The sequence below is a fragment of the Chrysochloris asiatica genome, unplaced genomic scaffold, assembly GCF_000296735.1.
Source record: "Chrysochloris asiatica unplaced genomic scaffold, ChrAsi1.0 scaffold00016, whole genome shotgun sequence".
NCBI classification, from domain to species: Eukaryota; Metazoa; Chordata; class Mammalia; order Afrosoricida; family Chrysochloridae; genus Chrysochloris; species Chrysochloris asiatica.
In genome coordinates, this window is record NW_006408534.1 from 12,424,523 (window position 1) to 12,439,259 (window position 14,737).

The 14,737-nt window shown below is 47.6% G+C and overlaps 1 protein-coding gene across 1 annotated transcript; it reads left to right on the forward strand.

Moving 5' to 3' along the window:
• The first annotated feature begins 6,899 nt into the window (after positions 1-6,899).
• SLC5A6 (solute carrier family 5 (sodium/multivitamin and iodide cotransporter), member 6) lies at positions 6,900-13,434 on the forward strand. Its single transcript, XM_006835201.1, has 15 exons — positions 6,900-7,292; positions 7,574-7,639; positions 7,931-7,982; positions 8,333-8,400; positions 8,813-8,967; positions 9,346-9,486; positions 9,600-9,729; positions 10,205-10,293; positions 10,673-10,785; positions 11,159-11,226; positions 11,952-12,038; positions 12,185-12,366; positions 12,554-12,657; positions 12,895-13,010; positions 13,294-13,434. The coding sequence occupies exons 1-15, from the start codon at positions 6,900-6,902 to the stop codon at positions 13,432-13,434; spliced, it is 1,905 nt and encodes a 634-aa protein (XP_006835264.1).
• Positions 13,435-14,737: the final 1,303 nt, after the last annotated feature.

A 14,737-nucleotide genomic window follows, 5' to 3' on the forward strand; every position in this document is an offset into this window, starting at 1 on the left:
CCGCGCGGCGTCCCACAGCCCAGGCAGGGAGGTGGTTGGTTATGTGCCGTGGAGTCGGTTCCGACTCATAGCGACCTTGCATAGGGTTTCCGAGGCTGTAAACCTTTACGGGAGCAGAACGCTTCATCTTTCTGTTCGTAGTTTCGAACTTCTGACTGAGATTAGCAGCCGTACTCGTAAGCACTATGCTACCAGAGCTCCTAGGCGGGGAGGGTCGGGGCAGAATAGGTGCTTGCTTCCCTCACACCTGGCCTGTCTTTGCCTTCCCAGAGGACGATCCATGCTGTGATCCCAGTAAGACTGAAAGGACTTTCTTAGCCCTGGTTGAGCCTTGGAGGTAAGAGGGAGGGGGCGTTGTCCTAGGATTTTCGGGGTTACCCCTCTCCTGGGGGCACCACGAGGTGGTACCTAAGGCGCATCTTCCTTCAGTATCTTTGGCTCCTTCCAGGTGCCTCCAGGCATCTGCCATCTCCCTCCGCACAGACTATATCTAAGGCATTAATAGTCCCCGTGTGGCGCTGTAGGATCAGCACTGAACTGCAAGCCGTTAAGGTCGGTGGTTCAAATCCACCAGCTGGCCCTCAGAAACTCTAGGTAGGGTCACTCTGACTCAGCGGCACTCAAAGACAACAGTAGCTTATTAGTTACTTTGAATGAAGGCCCCCTCCCCTCACACAGACACACAGCCTTTCAGAACCTGTGGACTGCTGGGCACAAAGACATTTTTAGAAGAAAACTTTTGGGGTTGGTTGGTCCAGCCTTGACTTCTTTGCCTTTGGTAGGAGTCCCAGCCATCTGGGCAGAGTGTGACCAAGGTTACTGGAGGGGGTTGGAGATCACCTTGGGGGGGATCACCTTGGTCACACTAGGTGTCACACTAGAATCTCCAGGAGCAGAGATTCTCTTCTGTGAGTGGGGTGGGGGGGGAGTGTTTTTAAAGGAGCCCCTCGTCCCACACTCCCCCCAGCACCCTCCCAGTCTGGTGTTTGTGCCCAGGAGTTTTGTGGTTTTAGTTTAACAACTCAGCTCTTACTTGGGCTTCCATTCTTTAAGCAAGGTTATGGGGGTTTGGGTTAGTTTTTAGAAAGCCACTCCCTTGTTCTAGGAATCACTGGTAATAAGGGCTTTGTTACTGGCTCAGGTGTTTCCTGGTTTTCCTGGCTCTCTCTTTGACTCCTGGTGTGGTGCTGTAAGATAAGCACTAGAGTGCTAACTGCAAGGTCAGTGGTTCAAATCCACTAGTGGCTTCTCAGAAACTGTTCAGGGTTGCTGCGAGTTGACCCAACTCCTTGGCACTTCACAACACTGTCTTTAGCCACTCAGAAGGCTTCTCACATGTCATGTAAATAAAGGACTCCCCACCAGTCTGCTTCCCGTAAAGAAGGTCTGGGAGTCCTGGTGTGGCTCTGTGGGCTAATGCACTGGACTGCAAAGTCAGTTTAAACTGCAAGGTTGGCAGTTCAAGCTCACTAGCCTCTCCTTGAGAACCCTCTACAGGGTCGCTATGGGTCAGAACTGACTGGACGGCACACAACAACATAGAGGGTCTACATTTCTGGGCATTGTGTACCCTCAGTCTGTGTTGGGACCTTTCTTCTTTTTACTAACCATTTGCCCAGCCATGAAGAACCTTGGTGTTGTTGTAGCATAAGCGCTGGACTGCTAACATCAGGTAGGCAGTTCAAACCCACCAGCTGTTTGGGGAGAGAGAAAGGGGAAGTTTTCTGTTACCATAAAGATTTAAGGCCTGGGGAACCCTATACAGGGTTGCTATGAGTTGGAATCAATTAGATGGCAGTGGGTTCATACCACTAACCCTTGTATGCACAGCAGACATAACCTCTCCTTTTATGCTCTGGTAGTCCTCACCCCTCACCTCTATCATACTATGAAGTGCCATTGAGTCAGTTCCAATTCATAGCGACCCTGTATACAGTGAGTAGCTGGAGAGTTTGAACCACTGACCCTGAGATGAAAACTGACCTTAAGAATGAGTGCTTATCCTACTGTGTCATACCAGGACACCATATTACCTCTATCATAGCAGTAAATATTTGCCACAGAGGAATGAGAAAACTAAGGATGTTGTATGGTTCAAAAGCCAAGGATGTCTTTATATTAAACCGCAATGACCTTTTGGGAGCATTGTTCTGGGGCACAGGCATCAGTCACTCTGCAGAACATGTGATCCCAAGAATTGCCAGCTCTCATTTCCTCTATTCATGGGCCTTAAAGAGGTTCAGAGTTCAGACTTGGTCTGTGAGACTCTGTCTTGCTAGCTAGACAATATCTAGCCAAGGACAGAGTGTGGGAGAGGTGAAAGAGCCAGGTTGATCTTTCGCTTCATGGGCAAGAGCACAAGTAGTCTCTAGATTCGTTGAAATCTAAACTCTGTTCTATGAATGACTGACTACATTACTCAAGATTAACATACTGCTGCCACCCCACTCTGGGAGTGATGAGAACAGCGAACAGCATCTCTGGTAGGTGCAGATAATACTCTTTCTTTCCCTCTTGTTTTGCTCATACTATATAATCTTGGTCAAATTATTTGACCTGGTAAACCTCAGTTTCCTTATGACACTGTGTTTGTGGATAGTGCTTGATAGGGTTTTAGAATGCTAGCTATCATTGTTACTAAGTGCCGCCAAATTGGTTCTGCCTCATAGTGACCTGGTATAGAATTTCTAAGGAGCGGCTGGTGGGTTTGAAATGCTAACATTGCCATTAGCAGGCCAGTGCTTAGCCTATAGTGCCACACCAAGACTCCTCTAGCTATCTTTGTTAGATGTTAGATGCTCACAGTGACCCTATGTACAACAAAACGAAACACCAACTAGTCCTGTGTCATCCTCACAATTGCTGATACACTTGAGCCCATTGTTACTGCCACTATGCTAATCTATCTTGTTGGGGGTCTTCCTCGTTTTTGCTGTCCTTCTACTTTACCAACCATGATGTCCTTCTCCAGTGACTGACTGGTCCCTCCTAATAATATGTCCGAAATACGAGAGACGAAGTGTGGCCATCTTGGCTTCTAAGGAGCAGTCTGGTTGTACTTCTTTGAACACAGATTTGTTTGTTCTTCTGGCAGCCCATGGCACCTTTAATATTCTTCTCCACTACCATGAGTCAAATGCATCAGTTCTACTGTCTTCCTTAATCACTGTCCAACTTTCACTTACATATGAGGCGATTGAAGATACCATGGCTTGGTATCATTACTTCATTATTTTTATTATTAATACTTGTAAAACGCTTAGCATATTGCTGGATTACTTAACAGGTGTTCTAAATGTTAGCTGTTATTATATTAGACTGTCTAAATAACTGTGTGGAATAACTATGAATAGCATTGTGAAGTATGTGAATTGCAGAACACTTGATTGTGCTTGTGTAGAACCTATATATAGACCAAGAAGTAGTCATTCAAACATAAGAGGATACTGAGTGACTTGAAATCAGTAAACATATCATTTCACCTTATTCAGTCTGTGTACTGAGCAAATAATCCAAGAAGCTGGACTAGATGAAGAAGAACATGGCATCAAGATGGGAGGATGGCTCATTAACAACCTGCGATATGCAGATGACACACTTTGCTTGCTGAAAATGAAGGGGATTTAAGTATTTACTGATGAAGATCAAAGACTACAGCCTTCAGTATGCATTGTATTTTAACATAAGGAAAACAAAAGTCCTCACAACTGGACCAATAAGTAACATCCTGATAAATGGAGAAAAGGCTGAAGCTTTCATTTCAAGAATTTCATTGTACTTGGTTCTGCAGTCTGAACCCATTGGAGCAATAGTCATGAAATCTAATGACATACTGCATTGGAAAATTTGCAGTGTAAGACCTGTAAAGTTGCAGGGTAGCTAATTGTTTATTCTGGCCCTTTTTGCATTTTGTGAGATATTGTAAATTCAAGCTTTTATGCCTGTGATTATGGAGCCATTTTGAAATGAGTTGCTAAGGAGTAAAGATTGAGGTGGGGCTAAGAATAAATATTAGGAGCTCTAGTAGCATAGTGGTTACGAATCCGGCTGTGAATCTCAAGGTCAGCAGTTCGAAACTACCAGCTGTTCCGTGGGAGAAAGATGAGGCTCTCTGCTCTCGTAAAGATTTATAGACTCGGAAACCTTGTATGGGGTCACTGTGAGTAGGTTCGGATTCCATGGCACATAGCCACCACCAAGAATAAAGATTATAGTGGATCTAAGTATTGAGAATCCCCTACCTTAGTAGAGGGTGTGACTGAAGTCACCCCCCTTAGTTTCTCTGTGGGCATCCATGGTCTGACTGTTATTTTATAAGTTGTTGTTATACCTTATATAGGGTTTCTGAGCAGTCAGTGAGTTTGAGCCTCTGATTATGTGGTTCGAACTGACCTTGCATTTCAGTGCATTTTCCTCCTCAGAACCCTTATTGTTGTTATTGTTTTTAAGTGCCCTCGAGTCCCTTCCAGCTCAGCAACCCTGTATAGGGTTTCCAAGGAACAGCTGATTTGTTGGAACCACTGACCTTGTAGTTCAAACTGACCTTGAAGTGTCATACTTACCCTACAGCACCACACTAGGACTTCTATACTGGGTCACTATGAGTTAGAACTTACTCGACAGCACTTAACAACAATAAAGCTTAACAACAATAAAGATTAATCTTGGGGGATATGGGGATGAAATGGTTGATGGAACTACAGTGAAAGTTCAGATGAGATTTGGAAGATTTAAACATGGATGCTCCCAAGTGAAACTAAGGGTGGTGACTTGGGTCACACCCTTGACTAAGGTGGGGCATTCTCAGTAAGGTAGGTCTTGTGTGAAGTAGTTGCATCTTCCTTACTTGAATGTATTATTGGTATTGGTATTATGTCTAATTGGATATTATTCTAACTCCTTCTACCTGATACTGTAACACGGAAGGAGTGTAAGTCTGCCCCTAGGCCAGTATGGATTGGACACGCTAGATGGGAGCGTTAGAATCCTAGCCTTTTTGCCTATGATTATGCACCCATATTGAAAAGAGTTTCTGAGGAGTTCAGATTAAGATTGGCTAAGGAATTGAATCCTAGTGTGGTGCTGTAGGATAAGCACTTCACCTCTAGGTCTATTTGAACTGTCACTATGAATTGAAACCTACTTGACAACATTTAACAACAACCAATAAGTACCACTGGGTATTGCCTCTGAAGACAATATAGTATAAATGGAAAACAGGGTGGATAAGGAAACATTAGAGTCTGATTTGGTCTCTGACAATAATTGCCAATGTTTTTAGGAAAGTCACTTGAATTGTCTGTGACTCGGTTTCTTTCTCTGTGAAATGATGGTGTTATAATATTGATCACTGAGGAATTCTTTAAATCTTAAAATACAGTAACTCTGTCCTTGTTTTTCTAAGCATATTGCGGTGTGTTCTTTGAGCTAGAGTCAGAAAGCAACTTTCCTGCTTTCTCTCAGCTCCTTCTTTTCCAACTTCAGCACACAGACAGCCAAGTGTGACTTACAGCAAAAGCTTAATCCTTTTAGGAATGCTGCTGAATGCAGGTTTAGTGCTCCCCATTCTCCAGCCTCTAGGGCTGAACTGGAGTCGGACCCAAGGGACCCAGCTCCCATGATAGGGCCATTTGGATCATAGGGATTGGTTTCCTGAAGGGACCAATACAGGAGCTGCCAATTCTCAATCTCACCTCAGCTACTTATAAAGCCAGACCCTCTGCCTCTGCCCAGCTTCAGACAGAGCTCTTCCAGGCAGCTCTGCTTCAGAACAGGGATGGCTTCTCAGGTAGGTGTTTGCCCATGGCAGGATAGGATCACTCCTCCTGGCTGTTTTCCTTCTCACCAAGGTGACCTTTTAATCCTAACCCTGAACCCCTGGCTCCAACAGGTTACCCTGTTTACTCCTCTCTTACCCTTCCCCCCTAGTGGCACAGTGGCTTAAGCAATGGGCTGCTAACTGAAAGGTCAGCAGCCAATCCATAGGAGATGAATGAGACTTTCTGCCTCCGTAACGATTTACAGTCTCAGAAACCCTCGGGAGCAGTTCTCCTCTGTCCTGTGGGTTGCTGTGAGTGGCTGACTTGATGACACTGGGCTTACTGTTCCAGGAATGCCAATGACTTTGGTGTACCAGGTAGAGGGGCTGAGAGCTGGGTAGCAGGGCTTACTAATGATGGTGAGGAAGATGAGGAGGAACACTGAGAGGTTGACCCGAGGATGCCTGGAGTGACATTTTGGGGTTGTCATAAAGACATCCTAGTGGTGCTCAGGGCTGAGAAGGGGTGTTGTTAGGAAGAGTGATACAGAATAATGGGAGGTGGGGGCTGAGGTCAGGGACATGGTGGATTCCATGATGTTAGTCTCCGTTTATTTTCCCTGCTGGGCTATGGCGCCAGACTGGGCTCTTGGCTTAGTGAATTGTAGTAACTGGATCAGTGCCTGCAAGTGGGGGCAGGGAATTCTTGTTCTGAGAGGAAACTTGACACAGGGTTGATTCCTGCCACACACACACACACACACACACCCAATTGTGGTAGAGACACCCAAGGTTTTGGCTGTTATTGTCTCCTTACTGTCTTACTGTTCTTCACCTTCACTGTCCTCTTCTATTACACAAACCAGAACTTCTAGATTTGCAAAGGCTACTACCAAGTTGGCTAAGTCAAGTCTGATGGGTGTGGGGTATAAGGTCCAAGGGTGGGTGGCTATGAAGGTAAGACATGTCTGACTAGGAGCTGATTCCTTTGCAGCTCACCATGGATGATGCCATTTGGTAGATGGAAGACTGTGAAACTGACTCAGTACGAAATTATTGCCACTGCCTGACACTGCCTGGCCAAGTGGTAGCCAAAAACCTATAGCAGTAAGCGACTACAGGTCAAGGACACAGTGTGGATATGACTGTGGCGACGATCACCTCTGCTCCCTCCCTCCCAACCTCGAACACAGATGTGGTCACATCCACCTTCTCCTTTGTGGACTATGTGGTGTTTGTCCTGCTGCTGGTTCTGTCCCTTGCCATTGGGCTTTATCACGCCTGTCGAGGCTGGGGCCAGCATACCATTGGCCAGCTGCTGCTGGCGGACCGCAAGATGGGCTGCTTTCCTGTGGCATTGTCCCTGCTGGCCACCTTCCAGTCAGCTGTGGCTCTCCTGGGTGTACCATCTGAAATCTATCGATTTGGCACCCAATATTGGTTCCTGGGCTGCTCCTATTTTCTGGGGCTCCTGATCCCTGCCCATATCTTCATCCCTGTCTTCTACCGTCTGCATCTTACCAGTGCTTATGAGGTGAGTGGGGAGGAAGGTGAAGCAAGTGGGGTTACCAGGGTTCGGGATGGAGAATAGGAACAGGGTGCGTGTGATGAATCTGGAACCTCAATCTCAGTAAACGCACACACTGTGTTTATAGATTCTCACTGGGTAGGGTGAGGGTGGAGATGCTATCCTGAAGGGGGCCTAGAGTGGACAGAATCTGACATTACTTCATGGTCCTCTTCATAGAAATTATGTGCAAATTGTGGGTATTGTTCAGGGAGAAATAATTTTTTTTCATATGCATTCTTGCCTAGTACCTGGAGCTCCGATTCAATAAAGCAGTGCGGGTTTGTGGAACCTTGACCTTCATCTTTCAGATGGTAAGTGGAAGGAGGATAAAATTTGAGCCAGAGACACAGTGGAGGGACTTGGGCTCAGGCATTGCTGTGCAGATAGGATCATTTCTGTTTTCAGACTTGGGGTCAGTGTCTAAAGTTCCTGTTGCCCAGGGTCTCCCATCCTAGCACTGATACCATGGTGAAGGCAAGCCTAAATTAGGGAGTAGTTGTGAGGGGAAGCCATTGTGATGTTGGAGCTGGATGGTGGCCCATCTTTTCTCTCTTCCTACTCTAACCCCAACTCCCCATCACATTTTCCTTTGCACTAAACAGGTGATCTACATGGGGGTTGTGCTGTATGCACCATCATTGGCCCTCAATGCAGGTAAGGAGTCACCACCCTGACTTCCAGTCATGTTAGACTGGGAAAACTCCTTCGGAAGGGACAATTGGAGGAAATTGACAGGAAAGTTATACTGCAGGGACCAATGGACTGGTCCCTGCCAGAAGAGGAAGCCGTCTTAGCTTACTACACTAGAAAACTAATAAAATATCACTTTACCTTATTTGCATTGGTTAATCACCACCTTCTAGTGTAGTCTACAGACCTTTTTTCCCTTGTGGTAAATGATTGATTTCATCTTTAATGAGCAATGGCTGTCTTTATCAGAGCTTTGCTGCCTTCTCCACTGGGACACTTCCAGAGATCTGAGTGTGACTTTTATTTACTTACAGTGACTGGCTTTGATCTATGGCTGTCAGTGCTGACCCTAGGCCTGGTCTGTGCTGTCTATACTGCTCTGGTAAGTGTAGGCCTCCTGGGGAATGGAGGAGAGGAGATCAAATGAGATGGGAGGAAAAGGAAGGGGAGGGGATGAGAGAAGCAGGAAGGTGAGAAGATGGGATGGAATTCTAAGGCTGGGATGAAATGAGATTAGGAGAAGGGATGGAATGATAGGAGGGAGGTTTCAAAACTTGTGTGGAAAATTGAAATGAAAAGATAATGTAAAGTTTCCGTGAAGTTTTTGAAGACATCTATGTGTACTAGGAGCTAGTGTAGCATAGAGAGGTAATCGGGGTTACGAGACATTATATTTGGAAAGGTAGGAATGGTTTGACCAGGGGTCAGCAATTACACCATCAGAAGGCATCATAGTGTCCTAACTTGAGAATGGTTTTGAAGACATCTGGTACCTGTGCTGTTTTTCCCTGCAGGGTGGGCTGAAGGCTGTCATCTGGACAGATGTGTTCCAGACGCTGGTCATGTTCCTAGGGCAGCTGGCAGTTATCATCGTGGGCGCTGCTAAAGTGGGCGGCTTAGCACGTGTGTGGGAGGTGGCTTCCCAACATGGCTACATCTCTGGGATTGAGTAAGTAACCCCCGTCCTTGTGGGGTCAGCAGTGCCTGGAAACTGAGCCATCCATAGCAGAGGGCAAGCTATGGGGGCAGAAAACTGGGGCGTTTGTGTGTGTGTGTATGTGTTAGAGTGAGAGATCCCAGGTGTCTGGCTGGTGTTTAGGAGAGGACAGGGCAGGTTGCACCTATGGGCTGAAGAAATAGAACTGTTGCCTCCTGCTTGCTGCACTGACTCTGGATTCCCCAGCTCTGGAACCTCCCACCAGCAGTTCTTTTGACCCTAGTCCCATGTCTCTGCTCATCTCTGCTCTGCCCCTGTCACTGGGAGGACAGGGAGAGTTCGGTCTGCATCTGAAACCATGGCACAGTGTCTGGGTGGCATCTCTTGCAGGCTGGATCCAGACCCTTTTGTAAGGCACACTTTCTGGACCTTGGCCTTCGGGGGTGTCTTCATGATGCTCTCCTTATACGGGGTGAACCAGGCCCAGGTGCAGCGCTACCTCAGCGCCCGCACCGAGAAAGCTGCTGTGCTGTAAGTATGGGGACAGGATGGCTCCTTGAGGTGGTTGGAGTGGGTCACATGTGGGTCCCCTTTCTGGAAGTGTGGAGGGTACCTGCTCTCTCAGCACTGGCCTCTCCTTGCAGCTCCTGCTATGCCGTGTTCCCCTGCCAGCAGGTGGCCCTCTGCATGGGCTGCCTCATTGGCCTGGTCATGTTCGTCTATTACAAGGAGAATCCCATGAGCAGCCAGCAGATACAAGCAGCCCCTGATCAGGTGAGAAGGTCTTCCAGGTCCCCTCCTATGCCCATGAAGGGGGCAGTCTGGGTCCCAGAGGGAGTGTGTAGGTGGCTCCAGAAAGGAATCCTGCCCAGGTGAGAGATGGGTCTACAGTCCTTTCCCATCCTGAGTTCTAGATGACGATCCCAGCCCCAGCATCACCTAATCATAATGCTCACCCTCCTGGGGTTGGGGACCTACCTTTACTGACTGTCCCCTATGACCCAACTCTGTAGGGAGCTCTCACACAGCTGTTTCTTCTAGCCTCCCAACAGCTGAGGAGAAAGGAGACTCAGTGAGCTGTTCTTGTATTTGGGCTAAGCTGGGATATAGATGTGAAGGGAACGGCCCTATTGTCTTCCTGAACCCCTCTTCTTTTCATGGGTCACTTGAGTCAGCATGATCTCCGTAGAGTCTTGCCCTGGGATGGAACCTCCCTAAGGAGACTTGTGTACCTCTGTTCTGCTTGTAGTTCGTCCTGTACTTTGTGATGGATCTCCTGAAGGACCTGCCGGGCCTGCCTGGGCTCTTTGTTGCCTGCCTCTTCAGCGGCTCCCTCAGGTACCCCTTCTACCACCTCTCTCAGGCTTGTGGAACTGACCCTTGCTTGGTACAAGGTGACAGATTAGGGAGGGGACCCCTGAATATCTCATTGTGCCCATTCCCTTTTTGGTTAGCCAGAACTGATAGACTTAATTAAATTCTGAACCCAGAATTATGTACTTAAATTCTATCGCCACAGGCAGAGAAGGACAAGTGGATTTGCCCTTCAGGCCTCCCCTGAGATAGCCTGAGGATGGCTTTTGTTGCTGCATATGTCAGATCCATCACCCTCACCTGCAGGGTGCTAATCCCTCAAAAGAAGGGACTAGTTCCTTTCTAGCCTTCCTTTCTCAGCTGCCTGTCAGGGCAGCTTGTCATTGTGCATCTTCTTTTCCAGCACCATATCTTCAGCTTTTAATTCCTTGGCAACTGTTACAATGGAAGATCTGATTCGACCCTGGTTCCCTGGGTTCTCTGAAGTCCAAGCTACCAGGCTTTCCAAAATCATCGGTAAGCTTATGCTTCCTCATTTCCTCTGTCTTGTTCTTCCTAAGATACTTTGGTTACCATAACTACTGACTTGAGTCTGCTTTAAAGCCCCTGCTTTATACTGAGCTCAGCACTTGACTGATGAAGCACACAGTCTTCACCCCATGGTCATTTACATCTCAGAGCATTTACTAAAGTTATCTGAGGTGACTTAGTGAGGACAGGGTGGGCGTGGCCTGGGTCTGGGCTATGAGGTGATATGTCTGCCCTCTGCTTCCAGGGGCACTGCAGTGGTGGTTGATGGGAGGAGTGTTGCTCTATATTTTCCCCCCCCCTTTTTTTTTATTGTGTGAATTCACACCTGCTTATGGGCTTCCTTATCTCTTCCCCTCAGCATTTGGTTATGGACTGCTTTGTCTGGGAATGGCCTATGTTTCCTCCCAGATGGGACCTGTGCTTCAGGTAATGACTCTGGAGTGAAGAGACGTTTAGGGGAAAGAAGTGCACTAAAATAGTCAATTGAGGAAGACACTGTTTTGAGGGGAACTGTATGGGGAATAGGTGTCAGAAATTCTCCTTTAATGGACCACCTTTAGCTGGAGAACAGATGCTTAAGTAGCCAAAAAAAAAAAACAACCCCTGTGTCATTGTTGACATTGTCAGTTCAACGATCTAAGATGAGAACCATCCCTGTAACCCTTGTTACCTTCTGGAATGAGGAGCTCTGGTACCGTAGTGGTTACGAATCGGGCTGCTATTTTCATGGTCAGCAGTTTGAAACTGCCGGTGGTTCTGCAGGAGAAAAATGAGGCTTTTTGCTCCCATAAAGATGAACAGCCTCAGAAACCCTATGCAGGGTCACTATGAGTTGGAACCGACTCCATAGCACATAACCACCACCACCCTTTGGAATGGACTCTTGGTGTGACACTGTAGGATAAACACTGGACTGCTAGCCTCAAGGACAGTGGTTCAAACCTACCAGCTGCTCCTTAGAAATCCAATACAGGGTCTCTATGAGTTGGAATAGACTCCACAGGCAATTAACAATAACCCTCTGGAATCCTCAGTTCCAGTTGCTCCAGGTGGAAGAACAAAGAGCTGACCAGCAGGGCTCTGTTGCAGTGGCAGGTGGCTGTGTTCTCTGTCATGGGCTGGGGGTCTCTGAACCTGTATGTTCTCCACAGGCAGCAATCAGCATCTTTGGCATGGTTGGCGGGCCGCTGCTTGGACTCTTCTGCCTTGGGATGTTCTTTCCTTGTGCCAACCCCGCTGTGAGTGGCCCATCTGGCTAAATGGTCTTATGGCTAGGGGATGGCTTGGCAGAGCTCTTACCCTGAGTGCCAGGACCTGGTGTGAAGGTTCGATGGTGGGGAGGTGGGAACAGTTGAGGTTTGCAGTGTGTCCTGTCTCTGTGCAGGGAGCCATAGTGGGCCTGTTGTCTGGACTCATCATGGCCTTCTGGATTGGCATTGGGAGCCTAGTGACCAACATAAGCTCTGGTGTGGCATCCTCTCCCCCTAACGTGTCCAGCTTCTCCCTGCCCAGCAATCTGACTGCGGTCACCATGACCACACTGATGCCCTTGACCACCCTCTCCACGTAAGTAGGCTCACTTTCATAGGAAGAATGTCATTTCTGAGGGATTGTCCAGGGGTCTGGTCATGGCCTGGGCCACCAGAGGCCTCAGGAAGTGTTGGATGTTGGGTCCCTGTCGATGGGTGGAGCTGGGTGCCTGAGGAATGCCAGTCCTGAACTGCTAATTGTCATCACCCTTGTGTTTCCCCAGGCCCACAGGGCTGCAGCGGTTCTATTCCCTGTCCTACTTGTGGTACAGCGCCCACAACTCCACCACAGTCATCGTGGTGGGCCTGGCTGTCAGTCTGCTCACTGGTGAGGAGTGTGGCATGGGGACAGAAGATACAACAAGGGGCTGAGGGAGTGCTCGGGGAAACCTGGTGTCTGGGGGAGATGTTGCCTTTGTAGCTCTTGCGTATCTCTAACAGTGAAGATGGTTGGCTGAGATCCAGGAGGTGGTCTAGGGGCGTGAGAACTGTGCATCCTGGAGGACAGGGGCCTTGCTGGGTATGGACAGTCCAGTAGGAGACTGTGAAGCACCTTTGCTTTTAGGGGGCATGCGGGGCCGCACACTGAACCCTCGGACCATTTACCCCGTGGTGCCAAAGCTCCTTGCTCTCCTGCCTTCATGCTGCCAGAACCGACTGCCCTGCAGAAGCTATAGCCAGGTAGTGCCTTTCCCATCCCTACTCCCTAGCACCCCTCCCTCCACTTCTCTAAGTGTGTGCAGTGCTGCTCCCTCCATCCCAGTCTTTCTCTCCCTGGCCTTGTGTTTGTTCCTCCCTTTCTGTCCGTGCCCCTGCTCACCCACCTCCCTCTGGCTTTGCTGATTTCTCATCTAGTAGGGATCCCTGCAGACTTCCCTCCTTTTCTGCATTAGGTCCTTCCCCACCCCCTTTGCTTCATGTACTCACCCCTTCCCACCCACTGCTCTTTCTGTGTGTTCCCCAGGACCTACCCATGGACACCACTGTGCTTCCAGAGAAGATGGATAATGGTATACTGTGGGACAGCAGAGACAAGCAGGTCCAGGAAGGCTCAGTCCACCAAGGCAACAGCCCCACCTTTGTCCTCCAAGAGACCTCACTGTGATCTGGACTCAGGACCCTCGCCTCCTCCACACTCTGCCAGACAACAGCCAGTGACTGCTCCACAGTACAGGGATGATCACCTTGACATGTTCTTCGGGATGGTTAAGGACTTGGATTACCTAGCTCACACCAAAGGCTTTTGTTCTTAGAGGCTCTAGCCTGCAGCAGACAATGTCCCCTAATGAGGATGTGAGGATAGGGCAAAGGTTTTATTTTCCCCTCACCATTGTGTATTCTAGAGAACTAGGTTTTTAGGTAGCAAGATTATGCCAGAAAAGGGGATGTAGAAGGTAATCCTTTATGAAGACAACATCTTCTGATTCAATATGGCCAAACTCTGCTGAAGTCAATAGAAACTGCATTTCTGGTTTTAATTGCCCAAATTTGGCAAGATTGATGACTTAGCCTAAAACTATCACCTGCCTTGGCCAGCCAGTTATTGCTTCCTTTGCAGCCCTATCTAAGCACAGATTCCATCAGCCACAAGGGGTTAGCCTGTGATTAGTCTCAGGTTTTCTTTGACACCCTAGTCCCTCATCCTTCTCTGCCTACCTCCATTCTTGAGAAGACAGACTTTGGTGCCCCTGGAAGCCTATCAGAACAGACAGGATCCAAGGAAACTCACAGCATTATCAGCCCACTGGAACACTATCCTGACTTCTGAGCCATGCCACCTAATGTCATTTGTCATCCATGCTTCTGTTTCCTTTTGGAGTTTTTTCTTCTCCTCTCTTTGTTCCTAGGAAATAAAAACTGCCATTGGACTTGTAATCTGGCCTCCTATACTGTCTCCAATTGCTCTTGTCCACCAGTGCCTATTAAAGGATAAAGTTCTTTCTCTTAGCAAATTGGTGCTCTTCCTCTGCTGAGGAGGGACCAGACTGGTTTATTGTGGTTTTTAGTCTGAGACATGGCATTTCTTTCAGGGCAGAATTGTGTTCACCAAGATGAAAGATGCACATACTTCCTCTGATTCTTCAATCTTCTATAGCTCGTTTGGTCCCATCAAGCCTCTTATGTCCTTGCCAAGAGTTTCTCTATTGTTCTGAGATGTTTAGTTTTGAAATTGGAGGGAGAATGCTGCTATTAAGACATTTTTTTTTTTTTCCAGGACTGGGTAGTGTTTTTTTGTTTTTGTTTTTGTTTTAAGGTTTTTATTATGGATTGAGTGACAGTTTACAGGGCATATCATCAGTTTTACATTCAACAAATCATATACCTTGTTTCATTGCATTGATTACAATCCCCTCCATGTACCATAAGTTAACAGTATTTTTCTCTATCCACTTTAGCTTTTTAAAAAA